The 16,976-nt window shown below is 40.0% G+C and overlaps 1 protein-coding gene across 5 annotated transcripts in view; it reads left to right on the top strand.

The window, feature by feature from the left end:
• The window catches only part of LOC121303610 (DENN domain-containing protein 1A-like), a 313,333-nt gene that overhangs the window by 199,386 nt on the left and 96,971 nt on the right, over positions 1-16,976 (top strand). For all 5 annotated transcript variants that reach the window (XM_041234403.1, XM_041234405.1, XM_041234402.1 and 2 more), the window contains one exon: positions 11,676-11,801. In XM_041234403.1, the coding sequence (XP_041090337.1) occupies positions 11,676-11,801 (126 nt within the window). The remainder of the gene's footprint in view (positions 1-11,675; positions 11,802-16,976) is intronic.

Here is a 16,976-nt window from a genome sequence, read left to right as displayed (position 1 = left end):
CTGTCTCCTTCACAGTTTAGTACATGTACAAACATTTATTGTACAAAATTAGCAAATAGCTTGTGTTTAAACCAAGAATATCCTTAAAATATGTTTAAATAAATATATCCATAAAACTAAAGCCATAAATGTATATAATCTTTATATGCAAGTGGTTTGTCATTGGGATTCAGAGGGACTGTTGACCTCTTATTTCTTCTTTGTTGTCATCTTTAACTTTCTTGCAAAGTTCTGAATCAAGCATTCATGGGATACAGATGAGCGTCTGAAGGACTAAGTGACTTGGCAATCGGTCTGCATCAGTTTTTTCCAGTGGTATAGAAAAGGTATTTCATGCACTTCTTGGATATCTAAATTACAGGTACAACAATGTTCTTGAAATCCGACTAGGGCTAGGTCTGCCAGGGTGTCCTCCCCAGGCTGACCGTGCTCCAGTGACCCCTGTGGTCTGGCCGGGCGCCTGCAGGCTTGCCTGTGAACTGCCCAGGGCTGTATTGTCCTCTGACTCTGTAGCTCTGAGGTGGCTGCAAGGTTAGTCTGCAGTGTGACGGCACGCTCTTCGGAGGACAGCGTGTGTTCGTCTTTGCCACTCCCAAGCCAGTGCAGGGGTGGTAGGGTTGAGCTGAGCCTAAAAATAATTGGACACGACTAAATTGGGGAGAAAGTAATAATTGCCGACGACTAAATTTAGAAACCGAATAAAAGAAACCATTGTTAAAGATGACGACAAAGAAGAAATGAGAGGTTAGCAGTACCTCTGTAGCCCTATGAGAAACCACTTGCATATAAAGATTATACACATCGTATGGCTTCAGTTTTATGGATTTATTATATATATGTTTTACGGTTTCTCTTAGTTTAAACTATTTGCTAATATTGTACAATATAACCTAAAACAACATAAATGCGTGTTGCTCATGTTTGTACATTTATTAAACTATGAAGGAGACATTACCAAATCAGTTGTTTTAGTCCTTCAAATCCTCATCTATAAGCCCATCAAAGGTCAGTTTGTTAACTCGCTGTTAATCTTGAGGGGTTTTATTTTTCTGTATTTTGGTTGATTTTGACACGGAATTACCCTAAAATTTGGTGACGTTGGTGTTTTGTAACTGAACTCTTTCCTGTTAAGACCCGCCCACGCAGCATTTGACAAGCTGCACAAAATGTCAGTTTATCAGCCAAGATGATTATTGGTTGCTGGTTTTGTTGGAAATTAATTATTTTTTGTGGTTACGTAGTAAAGCCCATCCACGCAGCATTTGACAGGCTGTACAGCACGTGACAGCGAGAAGGTTTATGATATCAAGAGGTCATTCCTCAAAGAACCTATGGTGCATGGCGAGTGTTTTTTCAAAAATCGTGATAATAAACAGGGTGGGCGATATAAAACAGGTTAAGCTATATTTTGTATTAGTATGCCAGTTGTTTGTTTTATATTAAGTGGTGCAAACCTTGCACTGGATCAAATACTGTTGTTTATGAATGGGTTTGAATGAATGAATCTGTTTTGCTTAGTGTTTTAATATTGAGCAACCCCAAGCCTGCTGTACACTGCTTCAGTGCAATGGGACTGAAATACAAATTTAGATTGCTGTATGTGCAATTATTATGATAGCCCAACAATATATAATTGTATTTTTATAGAGGACATGGGCAATATTTACTGTAAATAGGCAGTTAATTAAAAAGAATGAATGACAGTGTAATACTGTACATTTCCGTGGCTCCGTATGATCTGTGCAGAACAACAGTGTGATTCTCTTTGTTTTGAACATGAATAAAAACCACAAATCAAAAAGAAGCTAACAAATGCTTAGTTAATGGTTTGTTTTCTGAAATCTATTCATGCAGAATAATATACTTGTTTAATTTGATCTTAGATTAGGACAAATGATGTGATTTTAGTTATTCGTATGCAAGTAACTGCAAGACTGACAAACTAGGAACTGTGGCTTTTCATCTGTTGGGGTCCTGAGATGCATGGACACTTTTGGAACTCCCAGTCGCGTTTGAACTGGCCGTTCGCTAAAGACAGCTGCTGTGGGTTGGACGTGGATTGCTCTAGTCCATTGTTTGATATCGCTTCCCCTCGCATCTCTACTCCACTGGGGCTGATTATGTGAAAAGGATATGGTTGTTTTTCAGACACAGTTCAGCATTTTCAAATAAAGCCTATCTTTTAATGACATGTTTCAAAGTTATGTTTATGTGCCTTTGCTGTGCTTTGAACTGTGAACACTGGTTTAATAAGAACAGTAAAAGCAAAATGTGGAGTTTATGTCTTTTTATGTTATAAGGGATGCTGTTTTGTTCTGTGGTACTATATGTTGAATCTGATTATGAAAAACAAAGAGCTACTGGTTTAAAATAGGCATCTGATCATTTCTTTTATCATTGATTTTTGAACAGGATATATTTTTTCATCTGCCCACTCTGTTCCGTAGTGATTAGCTTTGGAATTTCTTGTCATTATTCAACAACATTGCTGCAATCCTCACATTTTTATCCCCCAGCAACAGGTATACAGATATAAGCTGTAAATGTACACTGCTTGTCCACTTTATTAGGACCGGTGTCTACTGTCAGGTTGGGCAGCTTTTACCCCGACCACAGCTTTGACTTTGATTATTGTCTAGGGAATTCTGGTTTTACGTGAGATATATATATATATATATATATATATATATATATATATATATATATATATATATATATATATATATATATATATATATATCGATCGATAGATATAGATATAGATAGATATATATATAGGTAAATAGATATAATTCACTACATTTTGCCATCCCTGGGTGGGCGACTAGAGACTTAAATAAATTATATACTTAATTCACTACAGTACTGGGCAAAGAAAAACATAACACAAAATTATAATATATTGTTATAGTTGCCAGACAACTTTCAGTTATTAACAACATTTTCCCAGGAACCAATCCCGTCCCATAGACTTCAATGTTAATGGAATTCTGATATTAGCAACTGCACGCCTCTTATTGATAGCTTTATTACTGGTTGCCAGTGCTGCAGAGCACACTTGCATGATTCATGCACAAACTTCATGCAGCTTTCATAATGCACTGACTTCACAACTGCGCATTTCTGGTGGACTGAGGCAGAATCGTGGCTTTGAAACTGGCTAAGAAGCAGCACGCCAAATTGAGATGGATTTACCGAGGGAGGTGGTACATTGTAAAAAGCAGACAACATTGAACAATTTCTTATTTTAAAATTGTGTTCTTTAGAGTTGATTGTAAGTACAACACATCTTTTTTAGGTTTGCTTTACTCATTTTAAGGACAATTGTAGCACATCATTGTGTTGTACTATTTAAGCATACTCCTTTTTTTGTTTGTTTTACACATGCGTGAAGTAAACATGTTTGGGTACTTTGTGCTTCTCATGTTAATTTTTTAACACTGCAATATTTAAAACACATGTATTTCACTGCCATATTTGAACAAGTATACTTCATTCTGCATAAATACACTTGAAAACACAAGCTTTTTGTTTAGTGGCTTTCCATTGTTAATAAGCGGCATCTACTGTATTTGATTTCTTTAAGGATAATATATGTTTGGAACCAATTGTTACAGGAAAAGGCCCCTGTGGTCTGTTTGTTAGTTCAATTCAACCAAGAATAATATAACAACAAATATGAATGTGAGATTCACAGTTAGAAACAGTTTGCTTGGATCCAAATAGAACGAAAAGCTTGGCAGTAAAGTGTGTTCTTGCAATTTATTAAAGGAAAAGAAATGATATATTTAGTTTTCCCAGCATATTAAATTGAGTGTGTTTTGGAAATGAAAAGGACAATTCGGGAGTCAGCGATGGGATTTCTACTATACCTTTGACTTACTCAAGCACGTGAGAGTCAGACGCCCTCGAAGCTTATCATCCCTCGGGCCTCAGAGCCTCGGTGTGCACAGTGCCCTCGTGCTTGTCGCCCCTCGGGCCTCAGAGCCTCGGTGTGCACAGTGCCCTCGTGCTTGTCGCCCATTGGGTCTCAGAGCCTCGGTGTGCACAGTGCCCTTGTGCTTGTCGCCCATTGGGCCTCAGAGCCTCGGTGTGCACAGTGCCCTCGTGCTTGTCGCCCATTGGGTCTCAGAGCCTCGGTGTGCACAGTGCCCTTGGTGCTTTGGTGCCTTGGTGCTCCAGAGTCAGACGCCCTCGGCGCTTGTCGCCCCTCAGTGCCTCGGTGCTCCATTATTTTTATATACCTTTCAGAGCCTCAGTGCCCTCGCCCCCTTCGGTGACTCTATCTCTTGCCCTATAGTACTTATTTTGCAATTCCTGCAAGATCTGTTAGAGGAGGATAAATCCCTCTCTATGCTGAAGGTGTACCTGGCAGATCAATCTGAATGCCATGTCCCCATTGACTCTGTGTCCCCAGGCAATCATTTCCTGGCGACCCGTTTTCTGAAGGGCATTCGGCAGTTATGTCCTCCTAGAAGGGACTTCCTCCCCGAGTGTGGTCTGGATGTGGTATTGGAGGCTCTCACTAAGGCCCTGTTTGAGTCTGTACATTCCATAGAGTTGAAATACCTCTCTATGAAGACAGCCTTTTTGTTAGCCATCACCTCCGCTAAGCAGGGCAGAGAGCTACAGGCTCTGTCGGTGCATAGCTCCTATATGCACGTTTGGGATGACGAAAGTAGGGTATCGTTATGTACGAACCTCGATTTCCTCCCTAAGGTGATTACGGCTTTCCACTTAAACCAGTCAGTGGTTTTGTGGTCTCGAGATGTCCCTCGTCTGCTGTCTCCACTCATGCTCCCTCGCAACAGCTTTGGTATACTTTCCCAAAAGTATTGTTGGTGTTCGTCTTCAAATTGAAAAGGAACGTTATGGATGTAACCTTGGTTTCCTGAAAGAGAAGACGACCACCAGCCTGCGATCGCTGATTTGATGCAAAATAGGAAGTGAGCTCTGTGGAGTGACTGTTTGTTCTCTTGGATGTCACTCCCTGGAGGGGCCTATCGGCAGCTCTGATATAAAATGCTCAGAGAATATCTACCAGTAGCAGGCATTTTTCATTAAAGTATTTTGGATTACTTCTACTAATTTTGCTGAATAGAAAGCGACTATATCTGTTTCAGAAGAGACTCTTTTGATTCTGAATATCCAGAGTATTACGAATTACTGTATGGTATTTGTCCTAAACCATCAGTTTGTCTGTCCCAAACTGTTGTGACATAAATGATACATTTAAATAAATCGGGCTTCTGGGTAGCACATCCGGTAAAGGCGCTCCGCGTGGAGTGCAGGATGCGCCCTATAGCCTGGACGTCACTGGTTCAAGTCCAGGCTATTCCACTGCTGACCATGCATGATTGGCTGATGGCACCCGGGGGGTTGAGGGCTTACGTCGGCCAGGGTGTCCTCGGCTCACCGCGCAGCACCGATCCCTGTGGTCTGGCCAGGCGCCTGTGAGCTTGCCTGTAAGCTGCCCAGAGCTGCGTTGTCCTCCGACGCTGTAGCTCTGAAGTGGCTGCATGGTGGGTCTGCAGTGTGTAAAGAAGCGTTCGGCTGACAGCACACGCTTCGGAGGACAGCATGTGTTCGTCTTCACCACTCCCGAGTCAGTGTAGGGGTGGTAGTGGTGAGCTGAGACAAAAAAATAATTGGCTATTCTAAATTGGGAGAAAATACAAAAAAAAACAAAAAACACAATTGCTGACTACTAAATAAATAAAAATAAATAAACAAACAAACAGGGGGTGGTAGAAGGAGGTCAATCCCATTATTCTGTATTTTGTTGCAACTGTGGTACCAGTAGAGCAAACATTTTAAATGAGTATTTGAGCTGAAACATCTGGAAACGACTGCTGTAGTACATTGAGTGAAAGATAAGGATGTAAAGTCATTACATGTTAGCTAAGATGCATGGTGCTTCTTTAAGAAGACCTGTAAGCACTGCTCACTTTATTCCAGCCATACCACAAAGTGGCTTAGACTCCTCAAGATGCAGCCTGCAACTGTCAATACAGTAGGCAGAAGAATATGGCCACAAATGTAACACTCAGTTTCATCCCACATATGCATAATTTGATTGAGATGTTGAGATTGCATTGGACAAGGTAGATCGCTGAAATCTGTCTCGTACACCCCGAACCTGAGAATACCAGCATGCAATTACACTGCTCCCACTTTATAACATGCATCTCAGAATACCAGCATCAAATTACACTGCTACCACTTTATAACATGTAGCACCCCGAACCTGAGAATACCAACATGCAGTCACAGTGCTCCTATAGCCGGACCCACATGTAAGAACATGTTTTTTGTGCTGTGTCTAGAATTAGAATGAAAGTACTAGTGGAATGGCATTATGGGACAAATAGGGGACGACCTTGCCCTGTTTAAAGGGACATTTTATAAAGGGAGAGCACTGTAGTAATATGAAAGGTGTCCAAATCATTCAGCATTGTAGGATGAATCAGAAACAGTGGATTTTTATGTACATACATGATGCTGTTTGGCCTTCCAGGGGATCAAAGTACCCAGCCTAGAGGGATACGGGATGAATAGCAAGTGTGTGTAAGATTGATGGAATTATTTCATCAGCTTTAGGCCTTCCATGCTTGGTGCTGTGCAAACTCTTGATTACTTGCTGAATCCTCAAGTCCTGTGAGACTGACTGCTCACAAATACCCAGCAACATGCTGAGAGAAGAGCAGGCTGTTATCCACCCAAACTCACTGGCTTGTCACTGTCACTCTGAAAGGACGTCTCAAGGGACATCTGAACGCACGGTGACGTTAACATGGTTCCCAACGGCACGCCCTCCGATAATTATTTTGCCTCACGTAGGGCTCAAAGCTGTGTGTGTTTTGTTTTTATTAATAAAGGAACGAGACTGTAATATCACTCAGCAGCTATGCTTTCTGTTATATATGATATTTTGTTAATGGCATGCTGTTAGTGTAGTTTCAGGAGAACATGTGAATGGGTATGCTTTCACCACACCAGCATTATTACCATTTCAATGTCGATGATACTGTATCCTTTAGTGTTAATACTGTACTAGTTGCATTCTTGCTGCAGTGTTCAGTGAGTGTTCCCACAATGTAAAGGATTAAAGGAATGAGTTTTGAAAATGGAACTGAATCTCTGTAGAATAAATGAAAATCAAGGGTGGACTTCACTGAATTAAAATCTTGAAAAGGAGTTGTCAAAGTCACCCTATACTTACTTTGAGTGCACAGAAACCAGTTCCGGAGGACCCAGTTGAACATGAGGTGGAAACAGTAGGAGACATTTCTTTACACAGAGAGGTGAGGGCATGGGATGGGATACCTAGCCATGCTGTGGAAGCTGAATCATTACATCCTTAAAACCCGACAGTATTTTGAGATTAACCAGCTGATGTGAACGGGTAATCCGAATGGCCTCATCTCGTTGGTACATTTTCGTATGTACTACTGATACCTAAAGTGGTCAGATTATGCAATTTACACTTTGTTATTTTAATTGTGGGTTCCTCAAAGCCATGTGTTCTTTTAGTTTGATTGGACATTTAAGTTAGGAAGCTTAACAGGGATTTCTGAAGCTTTTGAACTGCGTGAATATTTTTGGTTCATATGTTGCTGTGAGGCTAGTGTTATTACAGTATTATTGTTGCTGCTGCTGCTTTTGAATCTGCTGGACACACATCAACAAGAAAGCAGCGATATACGAGTGTGATGTTAGGCTATCGGTACAGGATAAACAACGATAAGTGTGTGTAATCTGTAAAAATACAAGTGCTGTGAGGCTTGAGCGACTGTATTGTGTTTTAATGATACCAATTACTGAAAACAGAAATGCAAAAACCAAAGGAAAGTGAACGGGGAACAAAGAGTAAAGACATTGATAGCTTTGCCAAGCCTAAAACAGAGGCAGTCCTAAATATCACTGAAAGTGTTCTGTGTTCTAGAAGCAGGTAAGTGTGCTGTACGCTTGTGTGAACAGTGGTGAAAGAAACATCTCTCTGATTGATGAGGTTTACAAAGTCATGATGAAATTGCTTCTGTTCCTGAAAAAAATAAATACATGTAATTCTTTCTATTTAACGAAGAATGAAAAAAACTACACCTCGCAGACTGCCATAGCTATCCAAGAACACTGATTTACTGGCAATCAGTTAAACGAATACACCTGTTAATAATTTAACAAGCCAGGCAGGTGTAAAAGGACCAGTTTCAAAGACAATAGCGGTCTGTGGGAAGGTAAGGAACTGTGTATAGATCTGAATATGGTGTACCTTAAAACAAAGTATATTAATTCAGTAAACCAGATTAGCGTCTGACTAAAGTTAGGGATCCTGTTACGCTTAGTTAGCGCTCCAAAAAAGGAACTGGGATTTATTTTAGTTTTGTATTGTTTGTTAAGAAGCCGTGTTCCCACTGGAAAAGGGATACATAAACATACAGTTCTGACTATGGTTTCTCCTGTGGATTTGTAGCACAAACTGTGGATTTATTAATCAATAATATATCTGCCCGCACTCTCCTTCTCTTCAAAGCCATTTTTAGTTAGAAGATTCGTAGATCAAAGGGTGACATCACAGAAATGTTTTAAAATTCGATCATTCACTAAATGGTATGCAGTTTGGTCTGCAGCTTTTTCCCTTAGTACTGTCAGTCACCTTTGATTATTGGTATCATCCAGAAACTTATTTCTGTGGTCCGATTATGTTAACCTGGTATTTTAGAAACCATTCAATGTATATGTCCTAGGGGATGCATTTTTTTTGTTCACAAAACCCATGGCTAGTTAGACTCGAATAGCTTATTAAAAACTAATAATTGGCACACTTTTGGGTATGTAATAAACATGAATTACAATGCACAGCTATCGAGAACAAAGTTTATTAGGTAATTACTAAACACATAATTAACTAATTAGTCAATTGCCCTGTGTTTTGTGTTTTATAAACAGTGCTTAATACATGATTATTGGTCATAGTTATTTACTCAAAGTAGTCATTCATTCCTAATATGAAAAATCTTTACATATGCCTTTCTTTCGAACCTGTAGATCATTTCTAGATTGTATGTACATAGATTTAGTTCCTGTGCAACAGGTATTGGAACTCCTCCTGAAATGTGAAACTAACTATTTCTGCACATACTGTAGGTTTTTGGATACAACGACCTAATACCTGTTGCACAGGGAATGGGCCTGCGGTGTGTTGACAGATTAAATTGATTGAAAGTGAATGTCTGGCAAACAAATCAATGTACAGAAGGCCACTTGCAATATAATATCCCTTAACCAAAAACGAAAAGACAATCTGAATGTCAAATTAGCAGGAAGCAGACTGCATGACAGTAATGTTTGAAGTCGGCAATAATAACTTTGAAAGCTAAAAAACAAAAGCTTGCAAGCCACCGCTGATGGGCCCGCATTTGCATGCTGAAAGAGTTTACTGTTGATATTTGCTCAGCATGCCTTTTTCTTTGTGTAAATGGTAATTAGTCCATTAGCGGCGCGTTCACCTGAAATGAATTTCTCTCTGTGAATGGGAGGTAATTTAAATGAAAAGGTCAGGGAAGGTTAAATGAGGAATACTGGGATGTACAGGTGGAGAAAGCCTTTGTGAAGCTGAAAAAAAAAACACATCAAAGGGGGAGCAGTCTCACCACAACATAGTAACATGCTGTTATGTGTGCAAGTCTATACAGAAATATATGTAGGAAGGCCTCCGAGCAGTCAGAATAGGTGTGGAATTACCCAACATTTCCCATAAAGTTCAAGAGTCATGATTGTTACTCTATTTTGTAGTCAGGATTGTTCCTCTATTTTGTAGAGTGATGATTGTTACTCTATTCTATTGAGTCATGATTCTACTCTATTGTGTAAACCACACATATTTGTTTGTCTGATCCCATTATAACGTAGTGGAGATTATATCAGATCTCTGAAGCGAAGCAAGGCTGGGCCTGGCCAGTAGTTGGATAGGAGAGCTCCTCCAATGAAATCTATACAGCGCTCTTGCCTGCATCCAAATATCACGCCCAGCACAGCACAGGCTGTTGGCAGTTCCATCTTTCTGAAGAGATGTTAAACTGAGGTCCTGTCTTTTCATAAAAGACAGGCCTGTTAACCCCCTTGCCCTGACCAAATAGAATCTCATCCACATTCCAAAACCAGTACATGCACAGACTGTGATAGCAGTGAAGCATTGCCCTAACCAAATAGAATGTGTTCCACATTCCAAAACCAGTGCATGCACAGAGACTGTCATAGCAACAAAGCATTGCACTGACCAAACAGAATCTCATCCACATTCCAAAACCAGTACATGCACAGACTGTGACAGCAACAAAGCATTGCCCTGACCAAATAGAATGTGTTCCACATTCCAAAGCCAGTGCATGCACAGAGACTGTCATAGCAACGAAGCATTGCCCTGACCAAATAAAATCTCATCCACATTCCAAAACCAGTACATAGCAGCGAAGTACTCGCACTGTACCTGAAGGGTTGGAAATCTGATAATAACCAAATGCAATCTGAAACACCTATAGTGGTCTAGGAATGTATCATAAAAGAGTGGTGTCAAATCAAGGCAGTTGCTGTCGTGTTCACTGTGTAGAGTGTGACAGACAGACACACATGAAAGGACATGCAGAATAAGCATGCATGGATACCCTTTTTTTTTGTAGCTGTTGCTAGATTTGTGCATATAACTCTTTAGCTGTAAAGGTTACAGGTACGTGTCATACATGACATGAATGTGCCCACACTAGGCTTCCATAAAGTAAAGTTAAATCGTCTATTTAGTGCAGACAGAAAAAGAGACGCTTTTTAGTAAAAATAAATAAATAAAAAAACATAATGTATTTTAGCATGGCCAGCTCAAATCTGACAGTGTACAATGAAACTTCAACATGTAGGGAACATTGAAAAACAAAATTGGAGAATAAATACATTAATTATGGCCATATATACAAGAGGGACCAAAGGCGACCAAAGAAACTGATCAGTTGAAAAATATGCAAAAGAAAAACAACAACAAAAAAAAAAAAAAAACACATTCAAATTCTTGGTTCCAGGTGGAGCTATTCACTGTGGCTAAAAATCCTGCAAGGTGGCAACCATGAACTCTAACCCTAACAGCTGACTTATGTATCGGAAAATAGGTCCTTGTGCCTTAGATGTTGCCATTTCTCTTATTTTGTAAAGTTTTTGTATGAAAATGTTTGTTTACTGCAGCCAGGTAGGTCTGTCTTACAGCGCAAGCAGTAACATTGCAAAACATTATGGCTCTCTCCTGACATGGTCCAATGTCGGGGGTATGCACAGCAAGGACCTCTTTCAAACCGTGCCCTGCCAGCAGGGCTGTGTCTTACAGTGCCAGAGTCAAAAAGATTTAAAGGGCCAGGGAGCGGGCCCTATTACTATTAAATCTGCAAAACTAAGCTGTTGCGAGTTGAACAATGTGCCAGTGCATTCATTTCACCCCTGTCATTCATTGTCCTGTGACTGTGAAGGGTTTCGTGAATATATGTCCTTTCTTAAAAACCATCTGCAAGTACCATTACACTTGCAGGGAAGAGCTTTCTTTCCCAAAATGAAGGCGTTATAACTTTGAATGGCCTGCTGATCTGTTAATTCTAGATTAGCCTTGTATAAGTGCTTGTACTGTTCTGTGTTTGCAGGTTTCTTCTCTGAAGAACAGACTGAAGAAAGTGTCGACCACCACGGGGGATGGGGTGGCGCGTGCGTTCCTGAAGGCCCAGGCAGCTCTGTTTGGCAGCTACAGAAATGCCCTGAAGATTGAACCAGTGAGTTAAACTGTGTTCTCAAACCATACACATTACAGCAAGAGGCAACTCATATCACTGAGGGTTAGAATAATAATGAATTAGTGCAGAAACATGATACAGGGTGTACTGGAATGATCAGAATAATATTTATCAGCCGATCGGCCATAGAGCCTGGTTTGTACACATTCCAGTTGGCCTGTTCCATAACACTGATGTAGTTCTTTCTTTCCCTCTACATATGAGACTCATGACTTCTATAAAGACCTTGTGTTTAACATGAATGGCTGAGCAGTCTTCTAAAAACATGCACCCCTAATAAAATAGCGTAACAAAAGCACCGTGCTGTGCTATGCTATACACAATACTGTAAAACGAGTAATAATAATCGCGTGCAGCTGTGGTTCGCTCCAGAATAATATCACTGATATCGTAGGGTTTGTAATTCTGCTACTGATTTGCTGTGTTCAGAGTTGAATGTGTTAATTCAAATGTCTGAACCAGATGGATGGCCACCAAAGAAATTCAAGACATTGCCAATTTTAGACTGTTTTTTTTTTTTTTTTTATATCCATTAAGATATTTTATTTATTTATTTATTTTAACAATGCATCCAGTATATTTACTTGTTAGAGTCCGGGATCCATTTGTATAGCATGTTTACTATTGCATTTCCTATGAGCTGAGGGGAAGGGTGCATAGCACTACATATGATAAGATTTATCGTTACCTTACTGAATTAAATGATTAAGAACACGAACCAGGCAATGAACAGACTACACACGTCTGTGTGGAACAATGGTATTTCTTTTGATTCAGCCTGAAAAAACACACATTCTGATACCACAAATATACTTCAGAAGTGGTCAAACTTGAGAGGTCTTCTGTTGAAAGAGAATGCAATTAATTCTCTCATGGAGTGTTTTCGAATAACCCTGGTAGATTTTTTGGATTTGAAAAACAAAATGGAAACGCTGTATGGGTCCTTAGTGCTAAACCTCCCATCCGTCAGCTGCAGCTGTTAGTGTAGACTGCCGACCTCATTCTATATTCAAAGAAAAAAAACATCGAGCACAGACAGTCCGGTAAACATTTTAAATTGTGCTCAGATTAAAATCCATTCAGTTGTTTTTACTGTTACCTGAGTTCGGGAGTGAAGCACTTTGTAAAAACAATGCCTCTATTTGGTAAGAAAATAACAATATGCAGACACAGCAAGCTAGATTATGTATTGTTTGTGGATATAATAAATGGCGTTATTATGGTTTTAGAGTGACAGGATGTATGCTGTATCTATTGGCTATTAGTGTACAGCTATGGACAAAAGTTTTGTATCAGCCTATAGAATTAAATCATTTTGCTTCATAAAGTCGAATGAAACCTGCTGAATAATGTTACGTTAACATATTGAATTACACGCCCCTTTGTAGTTTTCTTGTACTTAACAAAAATTGAACAGTGTGACATTTCGAAATCTAACTTGAAATACTGTACTACTATTATGGCTTACTTTGGACTTTTGCAATATAATTTTGAAATTTATTTGATTACATGATGTTAAATAATATCTGAATTATGTTCTCATATATATATATATATATATATATATATATATATATATATATATATATATATATATATTTCATATTCAACACGCACAACTAATGATCTGCAATTCTGATAGTGAGTGTCTCAGTGAGAGCATCGCTCTATTTAGTGGCCACACTTGCACAGTTAGCAGTTTAGAGAGCAGTAGTCGCCGTGTGTCATTTGTGGAGCACAGAAATACAAGCCAAAAAATATGTCAGAGGAAGGGCAGCAAAGTCCTCTTGATGCACTGAAAATAAGTTTTCTGAGAAGGAGCTGAGAGTCCTCATGGCTGAGGTCACGGCATGAAATGGGGTTATTTGGAAAAGCCTCAGCCAACATCAGCTATGGTAGTATCCTTAGGAAATGATATGCATTGGCCTGCCCTTTTTAGCATAACATCCAGAAATGTGCCTTGCACTCTGGAAAAGGTGGGCTGGGCTATCCCTCCAGACCTTCCAACTGTGAAAGAAACCAGAGGCTAAGTAGTGCAGAAAACACAGCACTTTCACATGTGCAGGGATAGCGGTCCCTAGACTGACGCTGGGGTCTAGCTCATCCCTCAGTTCATCTATGAGGTCAAGGACGACCTGCGGAGTGAGATGATAACGCTTCATCACCACATCCTCCAGCATCCCAAACAAAGTGACCCTGGGGTTGAATATGCAGGGTCTTCTTCATCTTGCCCTTCTCCTCTGCCTGTCCTCAACAAAAGCCAAGTGTCGCTGCATCAGGAAGTGTACCACAGCAGCCACCCTGAAGCCAATGTCAGGTCTATGCAGGTGCTTGCTTTTATACAGCTCTTAGCTACTCGCTTCTACAATGGTTTGCACCTTGCAGGAAGCGGTGTAAAGTTTTTGGAGGGTCAGCAATTGCCTAAGTGCAAGGCAAAATCCTTACATCACAATGTTTGTGTCTGCTTAGTATCCAGATCCTGCCCAATTCCATGCTCTTTTCTCAATTTGAATGCATTTCAATATAATTTTAATGGATTCATGATGGCAAAGTGCTAATTTGATAGCAGGTGCAGAATGCCAGGTGAACACCGTTCTTTACATACGCTGCACCTTTAGCAGTCGGTAAAATCAGACTTTACGACTGCCTTACATGATTTATGGCAGCATTATGGACTTATCTGGACTCGAACCTGCGATCCGCAGGCTATAGGGCACAATCACGTGGAGCGCCTTTGCTGGATGCGCCACTCGGGAGCCCCATTTTGTTACATCCCAAGTGTCTTCCTCACTCTGTATAGAATATATTATATGTACATGTGCACACAGAGAGGATTATGATTTGAATGGAGTGAGGAAGAGCAGTTAGGATTGAAGACATATTTACTGTCGAGAAAAATGGTAACAGAACCCAGGACCACTCCGAATGATTGCAACGACAATACAGTTAACAGTTAAAGCTGCGTACTATTTAATCTGTTAATACTAGTTAGTTTGAACTTCATACAACACTGAAGGCTTTGATAAAATATGACCTTAAAGGAAATGTAAAGGGAGAGACTTTTCTAGAAAAGTTTGTTTCTTATAGCCAGTGAAATACAAATACAGCCACAAGGTCAGTCGTAATAAAACATTATTGTTCTTTTTTTAGCCTGAGGGAAATAATAAATAATATATTGTAATGTGTGTTTTGTACTTGTAATGTGTGCATGTCACCTGTATAGCTTCAGTAATAAGGCCACCCCTCTGTTGTGGGCCCTTGACTAGTGCTGTTTCCCTCTAATTCAATTTGAATATATACATTACCTAATATTCCTTCAATATAATTATTTTTTAATGCAATTTAAATAATTAAAAATAAAATTAAGCATGGTCTTTGTTGGTCCATTTTTAATTAGCATCAAAATATACCTTTAAAGAACAGACAGTCCCTCAGCGCGACACCTGTTTCCGACAGTGGTATGTTGAACAATGCAATAAGCAGGTAGTTGTTTTCTTTCATTCGGTCTTATTACCACATGATGATTTGTAGGAATATTTTACATTATTACATATGCAGTGGTGGTCATAAATACAGATTTTTTTCCAGTCATCCTAAACAAGATTTACCATCAAATGACAGCAGCTTTAACAGCCTTGTATGTGGGTTATAGGCTTGGTAAGAAAAGGGTTAAATTCAATTTTGCTGTCTTATGTTTCCACAGGCAATGCTTTTTGCAAAGTTCTGCTTTGATATGCAGGTATTTACAGCATTAAAGGTGGACAAAGTCAAGTTTTTATTTCAACCAATTAAACCTCAGTTGAGGCCCTTAAGCAGTTAATTCTATAACTATTAAACTTGTAACCAAGCATCATAATCGTTTAAATTGAAATGAGTTGTTTTGTAAGCATCAATTTTATATTTTTGATTTGCTGACACAAATTAATGATCTTAACAGGATGTTAATTAACATGAATACATTTATATCATTACTCAATTACCATCTTGTCTGTGTGTGAGTGTCGCAAACATGAATTACACAGGCACATTATACTTTTATATATAGTGACACCTAGTGGCTGGTCTCTTAAAACTTGAAAAAGGTTTCCTGTATGAGGAAATGCTACTACCACTACTAATAATAACAGAGTGTGCATAATAAGCCTGTAATCATTTTGAGGGTCTCCGATGGCAAGATCAATGTAAGGTGGAGTATCCATGTCAAATGTTTTTCTTCTTGTTTGTATTATTAGTATTGTTATTATTATTAGTAGTAGTATTTGTAGTATGTCTTTCTTTCTCATCAGTTTTTAGCACAGAAAGGAAGAAAACACCTAACAAAATGCCTGTATATTCTTAGTTGTTTAAGAATTATGATCAATTGTGATGTAAATGTTCAGTAAATAGCTTTGCGAATCTGACCCATTGCTTGAGATAGATGTGTTCTGCTCACTGTGCTCCCCCAGTGTTCTGTTCAGAGCCCATACTTTGTGCATGTGGGACTCTGGCTCTGATGTGCTCTGCTCAGTGTGCTCCCCCGAGTGTTGTTCTGTTCACAGCCCACACTTTGTGCAGGCGTGACTCTGGCTCTGATGTGCTCTGCTCAGTGTGCTCCCCCAGTGTTCTGTTCAGAGCCCACACTTTGTGCATGCGTGACTCTGGCTCTGATGTGCTCTGCTCAGTATGCTCCCCCAGTGTTCTGTTCAGAGCCCACACTTTGTGCATGCGTGACTCTGGCTCTGATGTGTTCTGCTCAGTGTGCTCCCCCAGTGTTCTGTTCACCGCCCACATTTTGTGCATGCGTGACTCTGGCTCTGATGTGCTCTGCTCAGTGTGCTCCCCCAGTGTTCTGTTCAGAGCCCATACTTTGTGCAGGCGTGACTCTGGCTCTGATGTGTTCTGCTCAGTGTGCTCCCCCAGTGTTCTGTTCACCGCCCACATTTTGTGCATGCGTGACTCTGGCTCTGATGTGCTCTGCTCAGTGTGCTCCCCCAGTGTTCTGTTCAAAGCCCACACTTTGTGCATGCATGACTCTGGCTCTGAGCTCCCCATGCCAATGCAGTCTCGGCCCAGATCCTGTGTGCTTCATGCTTCCTATTCTTCAGTTCTCCCCCCTGACCTGTGTGATTGAGGTCAGACAGCTCGGGGCCCCAGCCATCACTTGCATTGCTTCCT

This window comes from Polyodon spathula, chromosome 34 (genome assembly GCF_017654505.1).
Source record: "Polyodon spathula isolate WHYD16114869_AA chromosome 34, ASM1765450v1, whole genome shotgun sequence".
NCBI lineage: Eukaryota > Metazoa > Chordata > Actinopteri > Acipenseriformes > Polyodontidae > Polyodon > Polyodon spathula.
Note: the sequence above shows the minus strand (reverse complement) of the source record. Positions and strands in the feature narration are given on the sequence as shown.